Source organism: Lagenorhynchus albirostris, chromosome 6 (genome assembly GCF_949774975.1).
Source record: "Lagenorhynchus albirostris chromosome 6, mLagAlb1.1, whole genome shotgun sequence".
Classification (NCBI taxonomy): domain Eukaryota; kingdom Metazoa; phylum Chordata; class Mammalia; order Artiodactyla; family Delphinidae; genus Lagenorhynchus; species Lagenorhynchus albirostris.
Genome location: NC_083100.1, coordinates 61,776,690 through 61,803,960, shown reverse-complemented (window position 1 = coordinate 61,803,960; position 27,271 = coordinate 61,776,690). Strand labels below are relative to the sequence as shown.

The following is a 27,271-nucleotide window of genomic DNA, read 5'->3' as shown; positions in this document are numbered from 1 at the left end:
AAGGAAGGTGAAAAATCCTTCCCAGGCTGGCTATGCGGGGAAGAGAAGAGACATTGGATTAAGTATTAGGGAGGGAGGAATAACCCCACAGATGGACATACTACTGATTGAACTCTACCCTTACATGAGTAATGTTTTGACCTGAACACAGGAGTGGATGTAGGTTCCTAGGCCAGAAAAGAAGAACTAATTAGCCCAAGAATGGGACTAAAGAGTCAAGTGGAATAACCTGGAAATGGAGCAGGGGGGCACTGTAAGGCTGATACCTCCGTAATGAGGTGATGAGCGTTGGTCACCCCTTCTGGAGTTCCCTTCTCTGAACCAAGGAAGGAGACCCAATCTGCTGTTAACTTCAGTCTTTTGCACAGTGCTTGAACCCCAAAATTTTTGCTGAAAGTTATAGGTAGTTCTCCTCTTTGAAAGAGGAAATCTGAGCATTATGCTGAAAAGAATATTGTCAAAGACACAAAAGGTGAGGGTGTGGTCTTTGACTGTCATTTCCTTTGGGGATGGTCATCCCAGTGGTGAAATGCCTGGAAGCCTTATTTCGGGAGGTTTCATAGCTTGTATAGTTACACATGGGTGTGTGTGTGTGTGTGTGTGTGTGTGTGTGTGTGTGTGTGTGTGTGTGTGTGTGTGTGTGTGTGTGTGTGTGTGTGTGTGTGTGTGTGTGTGTGTGTGTGTGTGTATGTTTTAATTAGAAGAAATACTTTTTTCCCTAAGTATACTGAGAGTTTTAGATAAGCTCTTTTTTCAATGCATTTTTTTAACTTAATTAATTTATTTTTGGCTGTGTTGGGTGTTCGTTGCTATGTGCGGGCTTTCTCTAGTTGCGGTTAGCGGGGCTACCCTTCGTTGCTGTGCGCGGGCTTCTCATTGCAGTGGCTTCTCCTGTTGTAGAGCACGTGCTCTAGGCACGCAGGCTCAGTTGTTGTGGCTCGCGGGCTCTGGAGTGCAGGCTCAGGAGCTGTGGTGCATGGGCTTAGTTGCTCCGCGGCATGTGGGATCTTCCCAGACCAGGGCCCAAACCTGTGTCCCCTTCATTGGCAGACGGATTCTTAACCACTGTGCCACCTGGGAAGCCCTAGATAGGCTCTTGAGGTAACTGTGTATAGAAATGACAGATATAGAACTCACTGCTGTGGAGTCTCTGTTTTACTGTCAGGGATCTGCTTCTGTGGGGAGTTGCTGGATGCACTCTGTAAGCCTCACACTGTATTGATCAAGGTAATGAGGTGCTGTCATGTTAAATCCATGCTAGTCCCAGAAAACCTGTTTGGTAGGTGTTCTCCTTAGCCACTTTTAAGTTGTGTGATTAAAACAGTGATTCTTGAAGTCAGGAACATGACATCTTGCCTTTGATTTAGGAGTTTGAAGAACAGTATTTTTCTATAGTGGAAGCCCAGTTTAAAATTCTCATTTGTGGGCTTCCCTGGTGGCACAGTGGCCTGCCGATGCAGGGGACAGGGGTTCGTGCCCCGGTCCGGGAAGATCCCACAAGCCGCAGAGCGGCTAGGCCCGTGAGCCATGGCCGCTGAGCCTGCGCGTCCGGAGCCTGTGCTCCGCAACGGGAGAGGCCACAACAGTAAGAGGCCTGTGTACCACAAAAAAAAAAAAAAAAAAAAATTTTCATTTGTCTTTGTAGCATTGTCATGTATCCAGCAGATGTCACTGTTACAGTCCGTGTTCAGCTTTTTGGCTTTACTGAGCCTTGTTTGCAGAAAGGCTCGATTTGGAGACAATGCTTTATCAATGGTCTATGACAGTTCCTATTAGTTTGCTGCTCTGTATAGTACTAAATCAAGTTCCCTGCCAGAGTATTTTTTGTGGAAGTACTTTTCTCTATCTATAAGCATAATATGCAGAAATTTCCTGGCTGTATATTTCATTTCTCACCTACAGGAAATGCAAATATTTAAATAAATAATTGTACTTTATTTATTTATTTTACCATTAATGATACTCATGTATTCCACTTTCAGTATAAAAGAGGACTTAGAGCAGCTGAACTTTTTTTACCCCCATCACTTCTGTTTTTACCAAATGTGTGGAGTTTTCTTCCCCACACCAACCAATTCTCCTACAATTCAATTCAATTCTGACACTGTCTGACCTGGAGTTAGCTTCTGATCACACAAGTTAGGGGCTTTGTCCCACAAGACTGCCCCCACTTCAGGTACCAGTTGCAATTCCCATGTTCTCATATTTCTGATGGACTGGCTGTAAATTGGGAGTTCCCAAGACCTCCCCCTCCTCAGGTTCAATAATTTGATAGAAGGACTCACAGAACTCAGGAAAACGGTTTACTTACTATTACTGGTTTATTATAAAGGATGCAACTCAGGAACAGACAAATGGAAGAGATGCATAGGGCAAGGTATTGGGAGAGGGGACGCCACCTCCTTTCACCACCTTCCTGTGTTTGCCAACCCAGAAGTTCTCCAAGCCTCGTCAATTAGGGATTTTAGTGGAGGCTCCATTACATACGCATGACTGATCAAGCCATTGCCTACTGAGGATTAACTCCATCTCCAGCCAGTATCCCCTCCTTGAGGTGCGGGGTTCCACTAAAAGTTCCAACCCTTGAATCACTCCGTTGGTGCCTCTGGCAACCAGCCCTTCCCCCACCTATCCTCCAAGAGTCACCTCATTAGCACAGACTCAAGTGTGGTTGAAAGGGGCTTATCGTGAATAACAAAGAACACCCTTCTCAACCCTATCACTCAGAAAATTCCTGGAGTTTTAGAAACTCTTGTGCCAGAAATGGGTATGAAGACCAAATATATATTGGGCTGGCCAGAAAGTTCATAAAAACCCGAATGAACTTTTTGGCCAACCCAATATTATTATATTAAAACACCACAGATAATTTCTAGTGAGTCTTTCAAAAGATTTTCTGACCTCCTTCATGACTATATACCCCATAATTCAACTTCGAATGTTCTAGTGAAACATCAGTGAATGCCCTGCCAACTGTTTCATAAAAGCTATATTCAGAAGAGGTTAAGGAAACATATCCACTCTTGTTTTGAAGAAAGAACCATACCTGAATTTGGGAGCTGGTATTAGTTAGGGTGAAAGGCTAAAAGTGGCTGAAAGAACAAAGATCAGTTCTCTCTAATGTAAGCATTCCAAGGCAAGAGTTTCAGGTTGTACAACATCACTGTTCCATCAGGTCATCGGTCTCAGGCACCCTAATCAGTGGTGCGGTTGAGGCTGGGTTGCTGGGAGCTCCATCCAGCAATAACGGACAAAATGCCTGGAGGAGGCAGGCTCCATTCTGTAAGGCAGGCCTGGAAATGGCCTGCGTTGCTCTGCTTGCTCCTTCCTTAAGAATTTAGTTACGTGGCCTAACTGCAAGGGAGGCTTGGAAAATCTTTTGTGTGCCCAGGAGAAGGGGGAGGATGGACGTTGGTGGACAGCTAGCAGTTTGCACCACAGCACAAGTGATCTAATTGACTGGCAGTGACCAAACATGGTTCTTGATGTCCTTTTCAGGAGGTGCACTCGGTGTACAGAATTTTGGCTGGGATTTTGAATATTGGAAACATTGAGTTTGCAGCCATTTCCTCTCAGCATCAAACTGATAAAAGTGAGGTGCCCAACGCAGAAGCCTTGGAAAATGGTAATTATTTGACGCCTGTGCACTGTGTGGCTAAAGTACACGTTTCTTTCACTTTGGGAGTTTTTCAGGACTCTGAAACATGGTGTTTCGTTGCTGGTCGTTCAACTGGCTCTGGGTGTTTTCACTAACCAGTATTTCCCAGAGGCTGTCTTGTAGAACATCAGTGTTCTTTTCATAAGTGGCAAATAGATGTTCTTCAGAAAAGAATTCCATGCCGGGTAACTCTGGGCAGTGATTCTCACCAGCGGCTGCTTTTGAAAATCATCTACAAATTTTTGAAAAAAATGCGAGAGGTTGGACCTCACTCTAAATTCACTGAATCAGCATCTGCAGGGGACAGAGTTGGCACCTATTTATTTTTAAAGTTCCGCAGGTAATAATGGTGGCACAAGGAATAAGAATCCTGAGTGAGAAAAAAACTGATTTAAATAAACACCTTTTGTGTTAAACTGTAGCACTTTTTATGGTCTTTAATATACTAATGTGCTTTGTGATTCTCCAAGAGCAGACTATACTCTCCAGCAACTGCTCCAACTTATTTGGCCAAAGACCACCTCCTTCCGCATTTTCTTCATCTAACATGTGTGAAGAGTTTTCAGAACAGTTTGGGAGGTATTGCATCAGTCTGGGTGCTTCTTGGGGTTAAGGACCCGGCTTGTTTATCCTTGGCCCTGAAGTGCTGAGGATGAGCCTGGCATGTAGCTGGTGTTGAGTAAATACTGGCTAGATGAATGGATGGATGGGTGGATGGACAGATGGATGTCTGCATTCTCCGGCATCATCCTTACCCTCTCTTCTAGCTGCCTCGGTTCTCTGTATCAGCCCTGAAGAGCTCCAGGAGGCCCTCACCTCACACTGCGTGGTCGCCCGGGGTGAGACCATCATCCGCGCCAACACTGTCGACAGGGCCTTGGATGTCCGAGATGCCATGTCCAAAGCCCTGTATGGGAGGCTTTTCAGCTGGATCGTAAATCGCATCAATACACTCCTGCAGCCAGACAAAAACCTATGGTAAGTTCCCCCGGAGAGCAGAGGCCTTGGGGAGAGTTGTCATTCAGTGTCTCTTAGAGATTGCAAGAGGAAGCATTTGGTTCTCTCTTGGGTTTTCTTTAGTGAAGATCTCAGGCCATCTCCTTTAAAAGGTGCAGTGCTTATACCCGAGAGGCTCATGATTGACGGAGCCATTACAGTGCAGTGTTCAAGAGAACAGTCTTGGCTGGGAGCTGGGAAAACTGGGTTTGCATCCAAGCTTCACAGCTTCATCGGTGCACATTCGAGGTTGTAGTTTTCTCATCTGTAAAATGAGTATAATATCCTCATCATAGTGTTGCTTTTAGAATCAACTAAGACATTTCATGAAAAGTGTTTAACGCACAGTATCTCACAGTATTATTACTACTACGGCTTTTTCTTCGCTGAGCATTAGTGGTTTCTAGATTGTGGAAGAATTGACAACATCAAACTCTAGAGTCTTCTTCCAACTAAGCTTTGTGTGTGAGAAAGTAGAAGAATAAATGAGCAGCAGCTCCAGCGCCTTCAAACAGAGTGGTTCCTCTTTAATCTCTTTATAAATGGAGCTTCTGAGGAAGGTTTGAAAGGATTCTGCTGCTTTAAAACAAGAAGTTGGAAGTACTGTTGAAAAACTCAAGGAGCCTATGGTTTAACACACAGACAGTTTCTCCCCCGAAGATGGCAGGATGCCGATTTCCCTGAGTGGCTACATGTGTTGACAAAATGCAGGCACGTATATTCTCACTGTCCTGAGATGGCTGTTTCCTCCCCTGAAAGGTTTTATTCTTCTCTCTCATGCAGTACTTCAGATGGTGGTATGAACGTGGGGATCTTGGATATTTTTGGATTCGAGAACTTTCAGAGAAATTCATTTGAGCAGCTCTGCATAAACATCGCCAATGAGCAAATCCAATACTATTTCAATCAGCACGTTTTTGCTCTTGAGGAGGTAACAGTGAACTCTGAAGGCACTAGAGCTGGTGGGAAAGGTGCCTCAGGCTGCTCAGAGTTTGAAGCAGAAACCCTGTTAGGTTAACAAGCCAAAGACTCCAAAGAAAAACCACTGGTGACTCAGCTCAGTGCTTTGTGACCACCTAGAGGGGTGGGAGGGAGGCGCAAGAGGGAGGGGATATGGGGATATACGTGTGCATATAGCTGATTCACTTTGTTATACAGCAGAAACTAACACAACATTGTAAAGCAATTATACTCCAGTAAAGGTGTAAAAAAAAAAAAAAAAACCCCACTGGTGAGGCAGTCCTGTCAAAATAACTCAACAGTCTAAATTTAGTCTGGAAAAAAAGAGGTCTCGATTTCTGTGGAAAGGTACATTTCCTCCCTTGAGTGAAGCTGGTGACAAGCCAATTATTTAAATGTTGTTTCCAAACTGATTCATGTGCATTGCTCAGAATGCTACATTCTCTTCTGCTTTATTTAACTAAAAATATCTATGATCATGTCCAGAATGACTCAGGATGATCTTGAACTCAGGACACAGGTTCTTGTTCTTAACTCCCAAACTGCCCATCCCCTCTTTTGCACACCAGACCCCACAAGAAGTGGTTGGGTATCTTCAGGGAGGAATAGAGATGTTCTTGGTTTTCTCAAAATGGAAATCTTTCCCCTGTTTAATGGTAAATAAAACAGGATGTGAAGCTAGTGGACCCAAAGGCTAGGGGCCCTTCTCCTCCACCACATCCTGTACCCCAACCCCAAGACTCTCCTGTATGAAGAGGGATTATGTAGTTGCACAAACTAAACGTTCTGACCAAGCTCCTTGTTTTAATACAGGAGCAAGGACACACAAACTACTATGATTAGATAAACACAAAGACATGGACTAAAAGTACCAGTATTGGTTTTATCACTGGAACTGGATAAATCTGTATCGCACTCTTCTCCCCACTCACTTGTACAAAACTAGACCTTATTTCAGTCCAGTTTCCTTCCGTTTATCTTCCTGGGATATCTGGAGTTTTTCTAGTTTTTTAGTCTGAGATGATTCCTTTGCAGAATCCTCTGCAGAAGATAGAAACCTGCTTTCTTCCTGGTTTAAACCTTACTTGTCACTAAAATAAAAAATTTTCAGCTTCCCTTCCTTTCTACATCAGTTTCTCAATTCTGAGTCCCCAGGTCAGTGTTTGGGAGACAGAGAGCCATCCCTTCTCTTGCCACCTTCACCTGCCTACTGCAGAAGAGCCCTGTCCTACTCACATAATAAAATACACTCTGTTCAGTGTTGCCAGACACAAAAAAGTGCAGGCAAACTGGTGGTACCTAGGCCAGTTTCGGGCTGGAGAGATTCACAATCCGTTTCCTTCCAGATGGAGTATCAGAATGAGGGCATTGACGTGACACCCGTGGAGTATGAGGACAATCGCCCCCTCTTAGATATGTTCCTCCAGAAGCCTCTGGGACTGCTTGCACTTCTGGATGAGGAAAGTAGGTTTCCCCAAGCAACGGACCAGACCCTGGTTGGTAGGTACCTTTTGTAAAAGGCATATACGTGCAGAAGAGAACTTGGCTACTGGGCTCACGTCATCAAATGAATGTGGTTTAAGGAATCTTTCCTGTGTATTTTGGCTACCCGGTGATTGTGAAAATATAGACCCTGCTTTTAATGAATTGGAATGTTCAAAACATGTCCTGGTAGAATTTGACGGCAAACCTGTCACCATCTCTCAGACCTTGCTCACTTTCCTGTTTCTGCAAATGGAAATACCTTTACCCTATGTCAATATCATTTTTTCCACCTTCTGCTCCCTTATTTCCCATAACCAGTACTTGATTCCCCTCCTTTCTCATGTCCTTCTCTCGTATCTCCAACTGGACGCCCGGCCATCTCTAGTCCAAGTTTGTACAGAAGCCCCTGCTGGTCTCCTGGGTTCCAGGCTCATATTCTCCCCCTCTACCCTGGACATCCCAGCTGATTTAGTCTTCCTAAAGCTACCTTTTCATTAGGTTACCATTATCTATGAAGTGACAGTAAAACACCTCCTTCTGGCATTCAAGGCCCTCTGTGCTTTACCCCTGTACCTATTGACCTACTCCTCCTTCTTTGTGAATCTTCAGTGTTGCACATGGTCCTGTCTCTCACTTACATTGTGAGATCCCTGGGCAACAAAGCCCCAACCCTTGCATCCCTTTACTAGTTAGCACAGTTCCTCACACAGAGTAGTAGGTCGTCAGTCACAACAAAAGCAAAACTATTTGTAGAGGGAGGAACACGAAGTTTCAAGCCTTTTACCCAGATGGAAAATTGATCTGTGGGAGAGATTCACTTCTAGGAGTTGAGATTGTCACCCTCAAGTGACTTCCTTTTATTTATAAAATGGTCACAAGTTGCCAAGAGGAGTATAAACCAGGGTTATTTGCCTTCCATGGAATATCCTCATAGTTCTAAAGCTAATTAGCTGGTCTCCTGGTGGCATCAGTGTTCATCCTAGGAGTTCTCAGAGCAGAGCATGATACCGTAGGGAACAGCCTGACACTAAAGACAACATGGAACAAGTAAATGAGAACTCAGTTGTAAATGCCCATCACATGGGGGAACCTTTCTCCATCACTGAACATACAAGAATAGTATCAGGCTACTCTGAAATTCCTTATTCTGGGTCATCATGGTTCGAGGAGCACACTTTTGTCTGAAGGACCAAATAGTTCACGTTGTAACTTTTAAACATGAAAATCCACACAGATAAATTTGAAGATAATCTCCGATGCAAATACGTCTGGAGGCCCAAAGGAATGGAGCTGTGCTTTGGCATTCAGCACTTCGCTGGAAAGGTGAGACACGTCAGTTATTAAACCTGAACTTGACAAGGGGTAAGTGTCAACCGTACCCTGTTTGTGGCCCTCATGAAATTGCTTGCAGATTCCTTTCTCCTTTTAATTCTTCTTGAATACCTAATCATAATTCCCAAACTTTCTCAGTGGTGTTGCTCACAGAAAGTAGCCTCTGGCAAAGAAGCACTTTCTCGCTGGGGTGGCCCACAGAGCTGCCATCTGCTTCTCACCTGAGGTTTGGCCTAGAAGTGACAGCTCTCCATAGAGAAAACATATTACAGCTTTTGCAGCGTTTAGTGGTGAATGTTCACATTCAAAAGTCATTTGGAGGGAAAAAAAAAAAAAAGTCATTTGGAGATGTGTAGGTAATGGAGGAGGGTTAATATCACAGTGGGGCTCAATTTTTAGCACTTCGTAGCCCAAGTGTGTGTCTACAGGGCACCAAAAATGTCTAGATGAAAAGGAAAAAAAAAAACTCCATCATCCAGATGTTAAGCTTTTACAACATTAACTGAAATTTCCATTTTTCACCCATTATGCCTGAGTCTCAATTTCAAGTTCCTGAAGCGAATTAGTGAGTGATTGAGGAAATTCTTTCCCCCTGTAGCCAACAATTCATTGCGCACGTTACTCTCAAAGGAGCGGCGTGAATTATGGCTAATTGGTTCTCGCAGGGTCTGCTGAGGCCCTGGGTCCAGAAAATGGATAGGAGCTCACTAAAAGGTATTTCTGATTATTTTGTTGATTTGAGACTTACTGAAATTATTTTTCACGTTCACATCATGGCATGGAAATTAATTTTGCCTGACTGGAGGTTGGTTAAAAGGCAGTCTAATACAAGTGAAGAGGTGGTTTTTCCCTCCACATAATACATCATGGTATCTATCTTGGATCTTTGCTAGAAATTGCAATCCAGTTTTCGCCCTTAAAAACTTAATTTACCTTAGCATTGAAGCCTGACTGCGTATGACATCTACCCTGATCCCCGCGTCCCCCTTCTTCTCTGCTCTTCTGCCTTCCATTCCTGTCCTTTTTCTCACACCTCTCTTCCCATCTCTCTGTCCTTTTTCACCTGTTTCCTACCCACCCCTCTTCTTCCCTCTTTCTCCCTCTTGTCCTCTCTTGACTTTAAAGGAAAAATAGGATCCTTTTCCTTCTGGTCTCTGTGTCTTTTCCTGAATTCATTTGTCACTCAACACTTATTTCATTGGAACATCCCTTAAAATTGCACTGACCTGGATCCCCTCTGTCCTGAGAACCGAGAACTGCTCAGAATCCCTGAGCCATCACTCAGGTGCCATGAGAACCTTGGGAAGAGTGAGGGTGCAGTGGTTGTGAGTGTGGAGCCAAACTGGCCAGGTTGGGATACCTGCCCGCCGCTGGTGACACGTGTGACCATGGCACATTATTCAGCCTCTCTCTAAGCCTCTGTTTGCCCACAGTAAAATAGAGATAATAACAGTGTTAACCTCATAGGATGGGTGCTTCCCATACTGTGAGTGCCCGATACAATTATTCTGATGTGATATATCTTTGACAGGACTCTTCTTCAAAGAATAATTGAACAAGAGGTTAAGATAAACTGACCTCTCAAAAATTACAATTTTCCCCCCTTATATGGTGGTCTGGGTTTAAAAGCATGGCTGTGTCAAGATGAATTCTATACAGAGGTTGATTAATTACTGACCTCGGACAGTGTGCCCGTGTTGCCAGTGATGGGGTTGGTATTGGCTCACTTGTGCTTTACTATTCGTGTTGCAGGTATTATATGATGCTTCTGGGGTTCTTGAGAAAAACAGAGACACTCTCCCTGCCGATGTGGTTGTCGTACTGAGGACATCGGAAAACCAGCTTCTTCAGCAACTCTTCTCAATCCCTTTGACCAAAACAGGTACTTGGAACCTCCCTGACAGCCCTGGAATCTGATGCTTTTACAAGCTCTGTTGGGGTTTTCCATTTCGTGTCTAAATCCTGCCAGGGCTGCACTACTAACGTTTTGAACTTTGAGCAGGTATAAAAGTCTATTCAGCTAAGTTCAAGAAAAGGAAAGCGATTGTTTCTTTTGCATCTAATTGCACAGCATCAGCCTATATATACATGTGTGTACACACACACACACACACACACACACACACACTTTCTATAACATCACCTCTTAGACTTCTCATTTTCTCTGCCTGCTTCCTTCATTCTTCCATTTATAAAAACGTATTTTGGGAATTCCCTGGCAGTCCCGTGGTTAGGACTCCACACTTCCACTGCAGATGGCACAGGGTCGATCCCAGGTCAGGGAACTAAGATCCTGCAAGACACACAGTGCATCCAATAAAAAATAAATAAATAAAGCAGATGTTATTATCAGTTTATGCTAAACACTCTAGGATGATCTCAGTTTACCTAGAATTATTGGGAAGATTATTTCTATTTATGTATTATTTCAAGTAATGGGACTGGGGCCAATCAAAGTCATCCAATCATGGGGTCCTCAGAGGTCAGCTGGTCCAACTTCCCACCTAGTCATCGACCCCAGCCCACTGCTCTCCTAACCTACTTGGAACAGGTCTGTCACTGGCCTATATACACAGCCTTTGTCTACTTACAGTCAGCCTCTGTGTAGTTGCTCGGTCAGTCCTCATGCAGGAGCAGGAAGCTAGAGCCAAAAAATGGAGCATCCTGGTCTTTGCTGTTTCACCAAGTAGATTCTAATTGGGTCAAGCTCCTTTGATTTCTCTGGGATTCTTCTGCCTTTGGCTGGGCAGCAGACTCAATCTTCCCATAGCTCTCCTCTCAAGGGCTTTATGTTTTTGAGGCTATGCCTGGAAACAGCTGCAGATATGCTTTTAAGAAAGGAGGCAGAGAAACCTCTGTATCATTGTTCATAATTTCTTTTTCTTTCCACGTCCCTCGTGAAATTATTGGCATTGTGTCTGGCATGGGGCCTCTGCAAGCTAAAAGAGTGTGGTTGCCAGGCCTGAATTTTACCAGCGTGCAGAGGAATGAAAAGCTTGCTTAAGAAAAAAGTCATAATCTACGACGTTTTTTTCATCTTTACTTTGAAACCATGTTCTTAACTTTTTTCAAACATGCTCCTTTAAATGAAAATAGTAGAGTGCCCATCAGAAGGCTGCCCTCCAGCTTCTTCTCCAGACGTCCATTGGGCACAGCCAGGATTTGATTCATTATCAACTTCTGGGAGAGTGGGCAGCTGTGGGCACAGCTGTGGCTCCCTCACCAGACACTCAGGTGTGTCAACTCACTAGGTAACTTGTGCAGAAGCAAAGACACGGCCATTTTTGATAGGAGATGTCCTCTTTGAAATAAAATATATCCAAGTGACTTGTTAGCTAGCATTTATACCCTCCCATAAATATGAGTAATGACTTGTCAAATCTGTTCACAACTTCGGAATTTCTAATTTTTCAACCTTTGGCAAAATAAAAACAAGTTCACAGTCTAGGCCACTAGGTGGCGCTGTGCAAGAGGTCAGGCTCTGCAGCCAGCCTGCTGTTGCCCTTGATAACCTAAAAGCCAGGGAGGAAGAACAAAGAGGTAGCCTCCCCTTCTTATTTTTGCTTTTCTCTGAAAGAACTTTCCTCCTGTCTTATAACTCTTTCTGCATTTGCCTTAAAACTGCACCCCACATGACCTGGAGGAAACAAAAGTGAAAACTAAGACTAGAACAAACATGTTTTCCGGACATGCTTCCTTGTATTCCTGAGTTGTATATTATGCATAATAATTTCTTTTGAGATCCTTAACTTTCTCTTCTCCACTATATTTTTGAGTATAATTAAGAAGCCATGAATACACATCAAAACTAGTAAGCATAATTCTGTTTTCTTTTTCTGAAATTATTCATGGAAAAATGCCTTCAATCAACAAACATTTATAGAAGAGCTGCTAATAGTAAGGCACTGTATAGGCAGTAAAGGGGATTATACAGATAAAGATAATGTGGCTTTGCCCTAAAAGCAACTGGAACTTTTTTTTTTAAATACTTAATTTTATTTATTTTTTTATACAGCAGGTTCTTATTAGTCATCAGTTTTATACACATCACTGTATACATGTCAATCCCAATCGCCCAATTCAACCCACCCCCACCCCCACCCCCCGCGGCTTTCCCCCCTTTGTGTCCATACATTTGTTCTCTACATTTGTGTCTCAACTTCTACCCTGCAAACCGGTTCATCTGTACCATTTTTCTAGGTTCCACATACATGCGTTAATATATGATATTTGTTTTTTTCTTTCTGACTTACTTCATTCTGTATGACAGTCTCTAGATCCATCCACCTCTCAACAAATGACCCAATTTCGTTCCTTTTTATGGCTGAGTAATATTCCATTGTATATATGTACCACATCTTCTTTTTCCATTCGTCTGTTGATGGACATTTAGGTTGCTTCCATGACCTGGCTATTGTAAATAGTGCTGCAATGAACATTGGGGTGCATGTGTCGTTTTGAATTATGGTTTTCTTTGGGTATATGCCCAGTAGTGGGATTGCTGGATCATATGGTAATTCTATTTTTAGTTTTTAAGGAACCTCCATACTGTTCTCCATAGCGACTGTATCAGTTTACATTCCCACCAACAGTGCAAGAGGGTTCCCTTTTCTCCACACCCTCCCCAGCATTTGTTGTTTGTAGATTTTCTGATGATGCCCATTCTAACTGGTGTGAGGTGATAACTTGTAGTTTTGATTTGCGTTTCTCTAATAATTAGTGATGTTGAGCAGCTTTTCATGTGCTTCTTGGCCATCTGTATGTCTTCTTTGGAGAAATGTCTATTTAGGTCTTCTGCCCGTTTTTGGATTGGGTTGTTTGTTTCTTTAATATTGAGCTGCATGAGTTGTTTTTATATTTTGGAGATTAATCCTTTATCCATTGATTTGTTTGCAAATATTTTCTCCCATTCTGAGGGTTGTCTTTTCGTCTTGTTTATGGTTTCCTTTGCTGTGCAAAAGCTTTAAGTTTCATTAGGTCCCATTTGTTTATTTTTGGTTTTATTTCCGTTACTCTAGGAGGTGGATCAAAAAAGATCTTGCTGTGATTTACGTCAAAGAGTGTTCTTCCTATGTTTTCCTCTAAGAGTTTTATAGTGTCTGGCCTTACATTTAGGTCTCAAATCCATTTTGAGTTTATTTTTGTGTATGATGTTAGGAAGTGTTCTAATTTAACTCTTTTACAGGTAGCTGTCCAGTTTTCCCAGCACCACTTATTGAAGAGACTGTCCTTTCTCCATTGTATATCCTTGCCTCCTTTGTCATAGATTAGTTGACCGTAGGTGCGTGGGTTTATCTCTGGGCTTTCTATCTTGTTCCATTGATGTATGTTTCTGTTTTTGTGCCACTACCATATTGTCTTGATGACTGTAGCTTTGTAGTGTAGTCTGAAGTCAGGGCGTCTGATTCCTCCAGATCCATTTTTTTCCTTCAAGACTGCTTTGGCTACTCAGGGTCTTTTATGTCTCCATACAAATTTTAAGATTTTTTGTCCTAGTTCTGTAAAAAATGCCATTGGTAGTTTGATAGGGATTGCATTGAATCTGTAGAATGCTTTGGGTAGTATAGTCATTTTCACAATGTTGATTCTTCCAATCCAAGAACGTGGTATATCTCTCCATCTGTTGGTATCATCTTTAATTTCTTTCATCAGTGTCTTATAGTTTTCTGCATACAGGTGTTTTGTCTCCCTAGGTAGGTTTATTCCTAGGTATTTTATTCATTTTGTTGCAAAGGTAAATGGGAGTGTTTCCTTAATTTCTCTTTCAGATTTTTTATCATTAGAGTATAGGGATGCAAGCGATTTCTGTGCATTAATTTTGTATGCTGCAACTTTACCAAATTCATTGATTAACTCTGCTAGTTTTCTGGTGGCATCTTTAGGATTCTCTGTGTATAGTATCATGTCATCTGCAAACAGTGACAGTTTTACGTCTTCTTTTCCTATTTGTATTCCTTTTATTTCTTTTTCTTCTCTGATTGCCGTGGCTAGGACTTCCAAAACTATGTTGAATAATAGTGGCGAGAGTGGACATCCTTTTCTTGTTCCTGATCTTAGAGGACATGCTTTCAGTTTTTCACCATTGAGAATGATGTTTGCTGTGGGTTTGTTGTATATGGCCTTTATTATGTTGAGGTAGGTTCCCTCTATGCCCACTTTCTGGAGAGTTTTTATCATAAATGGGTGTTGAATTTTGTCAAAAGCTTTTTCTGCATCTATTGAGATGATCATATGGTTTTTGTTCTTCAGTTTGTTAATATGGTGTATCACACTGATTGGTTTGTGTATATTGAAGAATCATTGCATCCCTGGGATAAATCCCACTGATCATGGTGTATGATCCTTCTAATGTGTTGTTGGATTCTGTTTGCTAGTATTTTGTTGAGGATTTTTGCATCTATATTCATCAGGGATATTGGTCTGTAATTTTCTTTTTTTGTAGTATCTTTGTCTGGTTTTGGTATCAGGGTGATGGTAGCCTTATAGAATGAGTTTGGGAGTGTTCCTTCCTCTGCAATTTTCTGGAGGACTTTGAGAAGGATGGGTGTTAGCTCTTCTCTAAATGTTTGATAGAATTCACCTGTGAAGCCATCTGGTCCGGGACTTTTGATTGTTGCAAGATTTTTTTTTTTTTTTTTTTTTGCTGTACGCGGGCCTCTCACTGTTGTGGCCTCTCCCGTTGCGGGGCACAGGCTCCGGATGCGCAGGCCAGCGGCCACGGCTCACGGGCCCAGCCACCCCGCGGCACGTGGGATCTTCCCAGACCGGGGCACGAACCCGTGTCCCCTGCATCGGCAGGCGGACTCTCAGCCACTGCACCACCAGGGGAGCCCCCTGTTGCAAGATTTTTAATCACAGTTTCAATTTCATTACTTGTGATTGGTCTGTTCATCTTTTCTATTTCTTCCTGGTTCAGTCTTGGAAGGTTATACCTTTCTAAGTATTTGTCTATTTCTTCCAGGTTGTCCATTTTATTGGCATAGAGTTGCTTGTAGTAGTGTCTTAGGATGTTTTGTATTTCTGCAGTGTCTTTTGTAATTTCTCCTTTTTCATTTCTAATTTTATTGATTTGAGTCCTCTCCCTCTTTTTCTTGATGAGTCTGGTTAATGGTTAATCAATTTTGTTTACCTTCTCAAAGAACCAGCTTTTAGTTATATTGATCTTTGCTATTGTTTTCTTTGTTTCTTTTTCATTTATTTCTGCGTTGATCTTTATGATTTCTTTGCTTCTGCTAACTTTGTGTTTTGTTTGTTCTTCTTTCTCTAGTTCCTTTAGGTGTAAGGTTAGATTGTTGTTTTGAGATTTTTCTTGTTTCTTGAGGTAGGATTGTATTGCTATAAACTTCCCTCTTAGAACTGCTTTTGCTGCATCCCATAGGTTTTGGATTGTCGTGTTTTCATTGTCATTTGTCTTTAGGTATTTTTTGATTTCCTCTTCGATTTCTTCAATGATCTCTTGGTTATTTAGTAACGTATTGTTTAGCCTCCATGTGTTTGTGTTTTTAATGATTTTTCCCTGTAATTTATTTCTAATCTCATAGCGTTGTGGTCAGAAAAGATGCTTGATATGATTTCAGTTTTCTTATATTTACTGAGGTTTGATTTGTGACCCAAGATGTGATCTGTCCTGGAGAATGTTCTATGTGCACTTGAGAAGAAAGTGTAATCCACTGTTTGGGGATGGAATGTCCTATAGATATCAATTAAATCTCTCTGGTCTATTGTGTCATTTAAAGCTTCTGTTTCCTTATTTATTTTCATTTTGGATGATCTGTCCATTGGTGTAAGTGAGGTGTTAAAGCCCCCCACTATTATTGTGTTACTGTCTATTTCCTTTTTTATAGCTGTTAGCAGTTGCCTTATGTATTGAGGTGCTCCTATGTTGGGTGCATATATATTTATAATTGTTATATCTTCTTCTTGGATTGATCCCTTGATCATTATGTAGTGTCCTTCCTTGTCTCTTGTAACATTCTTTATTTTAAAGTCTATTTTATCTGATATGAGTATTGCTACTCCAGCTTTCTTTTGATTTCCATTTGCATGGAATATCTTTTTCCATCCCCTCACTTTCAGTCTGTATGTGTCCCTAGGTCTGAAGTGGGTCTCTTGTAGACAGCACATATATGGGTTTTGTTTTTGTATCCATTCAGCACACCTGTGCCTTTGGGTTGGAGCATTTAATTCATTCACGTTTAAGGTAATTATCGATATGTATGTTCCTGTGACCATTTTCTTAATTGTTTTGGGTTTGTTTTTGTAGGTCCTTTTTTTCTCTTGTGTTTCTGACTTAGAGAAGTTCCTTTAGCATTTGTTGTAGAGCTGCTTTGGTGGTGCTGAATTCTCTTAGGTTTTGCTTGTCTGTAAAGCTTTTGATTTCTCCGTCGAATCTGAATGAGATCGTTGCCGGGTAGAGTAATATTGGTTGTAGGTTCTTCCCTTTCATCACTTTAAGTATATCATGCCACTCCGTTCTGGCTTGTAGAGTTTCTGCCGAAAAATCAGCTGTTAACCTTATGGGAGTTCCCTTGTATGTTTTTTGTCATTTTTCCCTTGCTGCTTTCAATAATTTTTCTTTGTCTTTAATTTTTGCCAATTTGATTACTATGTGTCTTGGCGTGATTCTCTTTGGGTTTATCCTGTATGGGACTCTGTGCACTTCCTGGACTTGGGTGGCTATTTCCTTTCCCATGTTAGGGAGGTTTTTGACTATAATCCCTTCAAATATTTTGTCTGGTCCTTTCTCTCTCTCTTCTCCTTCTGAGACCCCGATAATGTGAAAGCTGTTGTGTTTAACGTTGTCCCAGAGGTCTCTTAGGCTGTCTTCATTTCTTTTCATTCTGTTTTTCTTTATTCTGTTCTGCAGCAGTGAATTCCACCATTCTGTCTTCCAGGTCACTTATCCGTTCTTCTGCCTCAGTTATTCTGCTATTGATTCCTTCTAGTGTAGTTTTCATTTCAGTTATTGTATTGTTCATCTCTGTTTGTTTGTTCTTTAATTCTTCTAGGTCTTTGTTAAATATTTCTTGCATCTTCTTGATCTTTGCCTCCATTCTTTTTCCAAGGTCCTGGATCATCTTCAGTATCATTATTCTGAATTCCTTTTTTGGAAGGTTGCCTATCTCCACTTCATTTAGTTGTTTTTCTGGGGTTTTTTCTTGTTCCTTCATCTGGTACATAGCCCTCTGCCTTTCATCTTGTCTAGTTGTTTTTCTGGGGTTTTTTCTTGTTCCTTCATCTGTACATAGCCCTCTGCCTTTCATCTTGTCTGTCTTTCTGTGAATGTGGTTTTTGTTCCACAGGCTGCAGGATTGTAGTTCTTCTTGCTTCTGCTCTCTGCCCTCTGGTGGATGAGGCTATCTAAGAGACTTGTGCAACTGGAACTTTGTTTTACCATCACTTTCCATCTAGAATTGGGCACTAATTTCTCTCCTTATGACGATATTTGCTTTCAGACTTCAGTTTTAAAGAGACTGTGTGTCCTATGTTGAAGGTCAGAATATTAATTAAGCTTCTAAAGGTTAAAAGCTCCACATTCTATATTTTTTCGTTTTATTATATTTTAGCCTTTTAATTATTATTAATTTATTTATTTCTTTTTGGCTGCATTGGGTCTTCATTGCTGTGCATGGGCTTTCCCTAGTTGTGGTGAGCAGGGGCTACTCTTCGTTGCTGTGCGCGGGCTTCTCATTGCGGTGGCTTCTCTTTGTTGCGGAGCATGGGCTCTAGGCATGCAGGCTTCAGTAGTTGTGGCTTACGGGCTATAGAGCACAGGCTCAGTAGTTGTGGTGCATGGGCTTAGTTGGTCTGCGGCATGTGAGATCTTCCTGGACCAGGGCTCAAACCCGTGAACCTTGCATTGGCAGGCGGATTCCTAACTGCTGCACCACCAGGGAAGTCCCTGTATTACAGCCTTTGCAAGTGGGAAAACCTGGACAGAAGTAGGTTGTATTATTTTTGCTAATAATGCAAATACTTGTTTCCAGCACTTACCCTTTAGGAAGGGCGATGTAGCTGTCCATCTCAGCATTGTGGCTGGCAGCAAGGTCCCATACATCCTAGCATTTTAGAAAAGAATATGCTAATATTTTCAGCGCATGAGAAACTATTTTCTTGGTTTTTTAAATTTTTATTTATCCTACTTCAAACCCTTAAGTACTTAAACAGGGCACTAGTTCAGTGAGCATACATATTATGGACAATTACTTTACAAATTTCTTTTAGGGGATGAACTACAGAGAGGAAGGAGAAAGGTCAAAGTTGGGAAACCTTAGAAGCTATTAACCCCAAACTTTAAAAAGAGGTCCAGGGTTGGGCTCCTCGATTTCGAGAGGAGAGGCCCCTAAGGGATGTTGGCAATGCTTTAGCTCCTGGTCTTGGTGGTGGCTGCATGGACTTTGCTTTGTAATATTCATTGTGCTGTACATTTATATTTTGTACACTTTTATACACATGCAATCTATTTCACAATAATACTTGTTTTCCCCGAAGGATAGAGAAGAATCATAAAATGCAAAGAAAAACTTTAAATTTCTTTATCTAAGATGTCCTGTCCAGTTAAGTTCAAGTGTCCTGGTAGCCAGACTCCTGCTCTCCTTTGCTTTCAAACACAGCCGTCAGAGAGCCTTCAGCTGACATTCCTTGAAAAAAATCAGCCTCCTCTCCTGGACTGCTGGGCGGGTGACAATCCCTTCGTTGGTGGATATCAAATAGAAGTATTGGCCCTTGGTTTAATCTCTTATCAAGGTTAAGAGGATTAACCTCTGAGTATGTTTGTGTAAAACTGTAATATAAAATCAGAGAGAGTAATCCAGTTGGCATTTTCAAGTTTCCTGTTCGCACCTTCCTGTTCACGTTCTACACCCCCAAACACTGTAAAGGGTGGAAAACGTGGAGCATGAGCTCTTGGGTCCAGGGTGGTCAGCTTCTCCCAGGGTGCTGCAGCTCCCTTCCCAGCAGCCGTTTCTGTGGGCGCCCAGCTGCGCCTGGTGGTGGAAACATCTCTGCCTGAAGGGTGTGTTCTCGTTCTGAGATGCCCAGTGACCATCAGGTAAACGGAGGCAGCTGCAGTCAGGACGGATCCTCTCTGTTCCCCTCTCTGCTTTTGTGACCACTCTTTGACCACTTCAGACATGTCAAAATTTTCTTTGTGATCCTTCCTATTAATAGGAGATTCTCTGAAGACTTTATATGTGGAAATTGGATGTGGCAGCAACACTGCTTTCCAACCCTTCAGCTGGGACTTTTCAAACTGAATGGTGGAGGTAGAAAAACATTAAAAGGAAAGATGTTATAAGAAGGTTTCATGGCCTATTTTCCTGTTGGGGGAATGTTCCACTTGCTACAAGTAAACTAGAGAAGAGTTCAAAAGGCTCAGGGGAGGAAAGAGAAGAGGGGGTTTCAAAAGGAACTTGAAAAATCCATTTCTGTCTTTGAATCATGAATTCTGACTTCCAAATAGGAATGTGGGGTTTTAAAGGAGTTAGGAACTTGGGAGAAACTAGAGAAAACAAGAATACCACGGAGGGGATATTCTCTGAGCCTCAAAGTCTGGTTTTGCTTCAGAATCTGGAGATGAATTTTGTCTCTGTTGCCCTCTTCTGTCTGAGGACTCTCAGGTTTCTCCCTTGGAATTTGATTTGCAGTAAAAATCAACAGTAAATTTTCTCTGCCTTGACTTCCGTTGGTTCCCCTTTTTATTTGGATGGAGAGTGGAGGCAAGACGAGTCCCCACCCTGTAGCAGCAAAGCTCAGTAACACCTTCACTGCTGAAATCCTTGCTGTGGATGGTCTGGTCCTGATTCTGTAACTCCCCAAATTAACGGCATTAAGCTCTTAAGAGGGTGCCTTTTTGTAACCATCTCTAAGAGTTTTCATTTTCCACTGATGGCTGCTCCTGCATCCTGGCAGTTCAGCACACGAATCTGGCAAGATGAGCTGACTCTAAGTGACAAAGTTCCAGGTCACAGACATGGACAGTGCTCTGCTCTTCCTGAAAGGGAGAGGCGCGAATGAGCCAACTCTGTCAGGGAGCCTGGCAAGTCAGTTCCTCCTTGTACAGAGGCCTGCCTCTTTCTTCTAATTTGGGAGTGCATCTCAGTCAACAACCAGTACGTATTTATCGTCCTTCTAGATCTGGTGCCTTCTAGAAGGAATAAAAGAAAATCTCAGTCAGAATAGTCAGTGACAGATAAACAGAGCCAAATCCTAAAATGTTTAAGGGATGCACAACAAGCATGTAAATCAATAAATGGGGGCAATATAAGCACTGTATCTATACAAGTAAAACTATCAGTAGAAGGAAAAGTCATGGAAATATCATGGTTCAATGTGGAGAAAGTTCTTTTAACTAAGAAAGGTTTCTTGGAAGAGATTTTTTTTTTTTTTTAAATAGGAGACTAGAGAAAAATTAAATGTAAAGCCTGGTGTAATGAGGCATTCTACGCCAGGGTCTGCAGCCCTGGAAAGGAGAGGGAGGTGGAAGTGGGATGAGTAAGTGAACAGGATGGGGAGGAAAGGACTCAGGGCAGAGGGAGGGAAGCAGGGTGGATAAACGATGATGGGCTCCTGAAGGGAACAGCTTCAGAGTAAGAAAGAAAAACTTGAACAGGGTGTTAAAGACTAACTAGAGAGAACCAGGTCCTATCTCCAAATATGGTCACCTTCTGAGGTACTGGGCATTAGGACTTCAACATATGAATATGGTCAGGGAAGGGGGGGACTACAGTTCAGCCCCTAACAGATCCCTAATTGCTGAGGGAGCTGTTCCATATGAGCCCCCTTACCAGGGGGCCATATGGGGCCACCGCCTTTCCCCATAAAGCCCAGGGACTGTTGTGTCCAGCCAGAGAGGGTTTGCAACCTCACCCAGCCTGAGAAAGAGAGCTCGGCCCTCGCCTTTTTCCTTCCTCCCCCTCGCACGCACGCCAGAGCAGCTAGCCCAGAGCAGAGGGGTGAGAGAGAAGACTGCTTCAGGCCATGATGGTATCAATCCAGCCTGGAGGGAAAGGAACAGTGGGAAAAAGAGCTTTGACTTGAGATGATATTAAAGGTTAAAAATAAATAAGAAAGAATCTTCAAAACCAAAAGTAATCTTTAATAACAGAAAATATCTGAAAATCTGTGAAATGGGCTTAAACATAGTTAATGGAGCTGCCATCCTCACAGAAAGGTGAGGGGTCAGCAGGGGTGGGGAAGTTACAGGAAAAAGTGGAACCGTTTCTTGTTTATCCCCAGTGAACTGAGATGCCTCATTATGCTGATTTCATGCTCGAGGCACAGCAGAGAACCACAAAGCTTTCTGTAGGTGTGACCCTGGGAGGCTGGCAGATTCCATCACTAGCTGAGGATTCCTCCCAGCACCAGCCCAGAGTGGGTGAGAGTCAGATTCTTGTCTCAGGAACAGAGCAAAATAGCAAATGTTAATCACATGGGCGCCTCATCTCCAACAACCTACCATCAGAGCTGTGCAATTCAGTACTTCGGGCTACCCAGCTGTGCAGTTGTGCCTCATGCAACCAGCTTGTCTACTTGGGAAGACTGTAAGCTTCATGAGAACAAGGACCACGTCTTCTATTTCATTTATATACAGAAAATACAGTCACGACTGTTCACAGTACTTCACTGTTCCATGCCATTACAACATGTTAATTCTGCTCTGAGATTACTTCTGTCCCCCACTCCCACCCTCATCACCACACCTTCCAACCCTGCCCCTTCCCTGCCTCCTAATCCTTTTTTCTTCCTCCAAAACTCAGCCCTAGCATCACCTCCTCCAGGAAGTTCTTGGTCTGGGTTGGGTGAAATCCCTGGCGCCACTGGGGTGTAAGTTCCATGAAGACAGGATTTTGTCCATTCAGTAAGATTCTCTTTCTAGCTCCTGGAGAGGCGCCTGGCACATACGAGGTGCTCAGGAGAGTCTGTCTTTTCAGGCAGGGAGTGTACTTTGTGAACGGAATTTCCTTGTGGTCTTGAGAGCACTTGAAATGTATTTGGGTCATCCTTATTTATGGTGCTGGCTGGGAGCCCCCCAGCATGAGAGATTTATTTCAACAAGTTGTGAAATCCAGAGGTCCACCTAGAACTCCATATTCTGAATCTGGGGAGACACGCATGAAGCCCTATTAGGACTCAGATGCCAGAGCAGCTCAGATAGAACCGCAGCTACATCTCTAGCATTTGAGCTTGATTGCCAGCGCCCTTCTTGGTGGAGTGGACAGGGTGGGCTTTCCCAGAAGCAAACAGCACACGCACGTGCTGTAAGTACTTTGTTGGGAAGCCCGAGATCCATGTACTTACTCAGAAACGTGGGCACCCTGGGGACTCTGGGTGCCCGTGTGGTCACACTCCCTTCTATTACTGCCATAGCCAACTGGGAGGACCAGCCAAGAGACCTCTGCTGCCTCTGTGAGGTTCCATGGGGAGCAGTGTCCCCTTCTGCCCTTTGACAGGCTGGAGGGGAAGGCAGAGGGTCCTGGCAACCACTGGACCTTCCAGGAAGAAACTTCACACCTTCCCGCATCTCCCTTTGTTAATGGTTTTCAGCCCTTGTCTAGAAGAATCTTTGATTTTCTTTGCTAGGCTTGTTGGGGACAAAGTGTATGTGTGGTGTGGTTGTGAGGCAAGAGATCATTCATCTCTTGAAATTCTTGTTTTGGTTTGTTTTTTCGAATCCCTGAATGCCTGTAGGTTTTGAGTTTGTATTCCCCAGGTGCTGGGGGTTTTTTTGCTTATTTGTCTTTTGGTTCAAATGTAAGCAGCTTGAATGTTTCTTTCCTTTTAAAACGTCTACCTGCAGTTTCTTCCACCCAGTCAAGTGTGGTGGAATAAAGAGCCCTGGGCTATAAGTCAGGAGACAGGCTGAGTTTGACCTGGGTTGGTACTTTGCACCCAACGGGTTTAATTCAATTTTCTGAACTAGCGTCCCATCTGCAAAGTGAGGGCTTTGCGTGAAGAAGAACCTCTCAAGTAGAAGGAAGCTGAAGGTCAAACAGACCAACCTCTAGTAATCCCTAGGCCAAACTTTCAGTCTGGAGTTACTGTGGTTTGAGAGCTGTCACTGGCTCTCTGTTGTTCATTGGTCTATTGCACCGTGCTGTCCACTGTAATATAAAATGTTCTATTCATCACATTTTCAAAAGTAAAAAGAAGCAGGTTGTCTTAGACCATTGGGCTGCTATAACACAATACCACAGACTGCGTGGCTAATAAACAACAGAAATTTATTTCTCACCATTCTGGAGGCTGGGAAGTTCAAGATCAAGGCACCAACAGATTTGATGCCTGGTGAGGGACCATTTCCTGGTCCATAGTTGGCTGTCTTTTCACTGTGTCCTCAGATGGCAGAAGGGGCGAGGGAGCTCTCAGGGGTCTCTTTTATTAGGACACTAATCCCATTGATAAGGGCTCTGCCTCCATGAATCACTTAACTCCCAAAGGCCTTACCTCTGAATACCATCACATTGGGGGTTAAGATTTAGCATATGAATTTGTAGGGGGTGGGGAACACAAACATTTAGTCTACAGCACAGACAATATTACTTTTACTAATATATCTTTACTCAACATATCAAAAATATTATCATTCAACAAGTAATCAATATAAAAATGATTGAGATATCGTACTTTTTTCTTTTTTTAAACTAAGTCTTTGAAATCTGGTGTGTATTTTTACTTACGGCACATCTAGTTTGGACTAACCACATTTCACGTGTTCTGCAGCCACCACGTTGAATAACGTGGTGGCTACAGAGAATCGCTGCCCTAGCCACAGATGTGCCTCATTCCTGCTCTCGAAGAGAACTGCAGAAATGCCAAAGAGCCCTTCTTGCTGGTCCTTCCAAAGAAAATAAATTCTTCTTTCTTCATAAAATAATATTTTACTGCATTCAGACTTCAGCCTATTTCCCAGTATGTGAGAAAAGTCGGTGTTCTGGATTTGCAGAGTTCCAGCACAAGCTTGTGGAAAGTTCCCTTGGCTCTCTTTGCAGAGATAGAAAGGTCCCATATCGTCAGTATCAAGAGCAGTGTTTTCCCAAGTGTGTTTCATGAAACTCTAGGTTTGTGGGATGTGATGAAGTGTGAGGTAAAGAAGAGATTTCTATGGTCAAAAAGCATGGGGAATACTAGGTATGAAATTCCATAAGCATCTTTACTGCAGAAATACCAAGAGATGGCTCTCCTGTACAGGGCTTCTGAAACCAGTAAGATGCTTTTTTGCGAAAAGCATCTTGAGGGTCAAGAGTCAAGTGGGACTTACTGAGGCATTGCTGATCAGAAAATTTTCTCCCTGAGTCTTTCTTTTCCAGGGCAGTCTTCCAGTGTGGATCTTAAATCCATTTCCAAAAGTTCTTCATGCTTTCCTAGCTCTAGGGACCCTGTTGCTGCTGTGTCCTTGAAAGACAAAAACTAAAATAACGTTCACTAATGAGTTGTAATAATGGCTCTAATATTGGGAAAGTATCTGTTATGAATCAGATCCACTATCTTTCCTCAGCACATTTTAATACTTCTTTCATAGCTCCTAAGTGTGACAGTGAACGTACATTTTATTTTTAAGTAGCAGTACAGTTGAGGGCCATTTTATTTTATTTCTTTAATGATCTTGTCAAGTACAGCAAATATGGCAGCTTTGACTTTTCAAATGGTCAGAAATGCAAGAAAAACAAATTCTTCTTCTCTCACCAGAATCCTTCTTATTCATAGAGAAGAAATATGTTCCCATTTAAGATGAAAGGTTCTTTGCATTTATTTCATAGCTCATATTGAGGAAAAGTCTCAAGGCCATTTACGGTTTATTAATTCATCCCACTACAAAATCTCTTTATCATGGGGCTTTCAGGCCATCCTCCCCCCTCCCCACCTTACTAAAAGGTAACTCCAGGCACTTCAAATAAAGTGAATTAGAAACAAAGCCATCATAATTATAATCTCTCTACTTAGAGATGGATCACAACTTAATGCTTTTTTCCCCAGGAATTTGGGTCATGTTAATAAAAACTATTTTTCTCTTTAGAACACAAGACCAGCTTCTAACAGTCTGGTCCATATGTTAGAAGCATATAAAAGTTAATCATTTTGCTCTGGTGCCAGCGTGTTGTGTGCGAAGAGAAGCTGTAAACCACAGCTGTGTGGAGTAACAATTGTGAACTTTACTGGCTCGCACATGTGAGATGTCAGTAAACTAAATAAAATGTCACTTAACTTTACTGGAGAGTTGGAAGTGGGAGAGGAGCGCTAAGATTTTATTAAGGTTTGCATTTAGTAGAGTGGTTCCATTCTTTACGTTTCACAAGGACAGTTCTAGTTACACAAAACCCAGATCAACTGTTTTCCAGATGATTAGGTTTGGCTTAGCCACAAGGATAGTGATTGCTGGGTAATCAATGGGAACTGTGTGCCGTTCACCTGGTTTGGTATGTAAATGACTAAAAAATTCAGACATCATCTAAAATCAGTTGGGTTCAATCAGTTTGATCAGGCAGCAGTTCCCTCAGTTACTCAGTGGTTTCCTTTGAATGTGGCCAGAAACCCTGAAACAACCACAGAGTCTTTAATTAGGCCATCCGAGTTGATGGGCTCTCTCAACATCACTGCTCAGTGCCCTGCACAGCAGATATCTGACCTCAGGCCATAGGCTTGTATACTCTTTGCCGCCATTTCCTTTCTTGGTGAACTGGGGACATGGCTCACAGTGTTGTATTAAATAATTCATTCTATACACTTAGCATAGTATCTACTACATTGTAGACATTCAATAAGTGTTAGTATTTAAGTATTGTTAACTCTTTGCTGATCTGGAGCAGAGGGACAAATATAGGGCAAAATAAGTGGATTTCTACATGTATTTCCTTATCTCTGATGAATTGTTTTAAAATACAGTAGATAATATTATACAGTACTGTGGGTTCTCCTCCCTCCCTCCTTTCTTCCTTCCTTCCTTCCTTCTTTCCTTCCTTCCTTCATCTCTTTCTTTCTTTTGAGAGTTTGTGATTTCTTTGTTTTAAAAATAGTACCTTAAGAATATAGACGGGAAAGAATAAAATACACCCTCAAACCTTAAATCTTCAGTTTGTTTACTTTCTTTTCTAGTCATCCAACCCAACATTTAATGAGTTCTAGGCAATAGAAAATTGGATAGTCTATAAAACTCTGATTAACCGAAACCCCTAATTAATAACGTTTTATAAATCTCAAAATACATGCTGAAGAGAAGGTCACTAACTTGAGTCAAGTGATTTAGCTTAAACTAAAACTCCGTGGCCAACTAGGACCTCTAGGGGCTCCACGTGGCTCTAATCAAATCCCCTAGACCAGCAACATCTACATCTCCACTCGCCACTGAAACTCTGTTAACTATAAATTTAACGGGAACACTTTATTCCCAAAACTCAATAAACATTCATCCAGCCTTCTGGATGATGAAACCCAGATACTTAGAAGGCAAGTAACTCATTCAAGCCCTCCTAACAAGTAAGTGACAGAGCTGAGACAAACCCCAGGTGGTTCGACCCTAGAACTCACAATCTTAACCACTTCACCTCTGCAATCCAGGCCTCAAATAGCTTGAGCAAAGTTTCTGAAATATGAAGGGAGAGTGGTATGGCCAGAGACCAGCAAAAAGTTCAGGGTATGTGGAGGGAAGTGAGGTGAGCTGGGGCTTGCTCCTAGAAGGGTATTGGATGTCATGTTAAATAAAATTTAATGCCACACAATTTATTCCTTCACTCATTCATTCACATATATTTATTGAGTGCCTACTATGTGCTAGGTTAATTATGCTAAACACTAGCTATAAAGTGGTAGATAGAATGGACTTAGTGCCTGCCCTAATGGAGCTTA

At 42.3% G+C, this 27,271-nt stretch overlaps 1 protein-coding gene across 1 annotated transcript in view; it reads left to right on the top strand.

Moving 5' to 3' along the window:
* The window catches only part of MYO3B (myosin IIIB), a 388,019-nt gene that overhangs the window by 192,675 nt on the left and 168,073 nt on the right, over positions 1-27,271 (top strand). The window contains exons 18-23 of the mRNA XM_060151181.1: positions 3,499-3,625; positions 4,426-4,636; positions 5,438-5,585; positions 6,961-7,114; positions 8,334-8,422; positions 10,184-10,313. Coding sequence (XP_060007164.1) covers positions 3,499-3,625; positions 4,426-4,636; positions 5,438-5,585; positions 6,961-7,114; positions 8,334-8,422; positions 10,184-10,313 — 859 coding nt within the window. The remainder of the gene's footprint in view (positions 1-3,498; positions 3,626-4,425; positions 4,637-5,437; positions 5,586-6,960; positions 7,115-8,333; positions 8,423-10,183; positions 10,314-27,271) is intronic.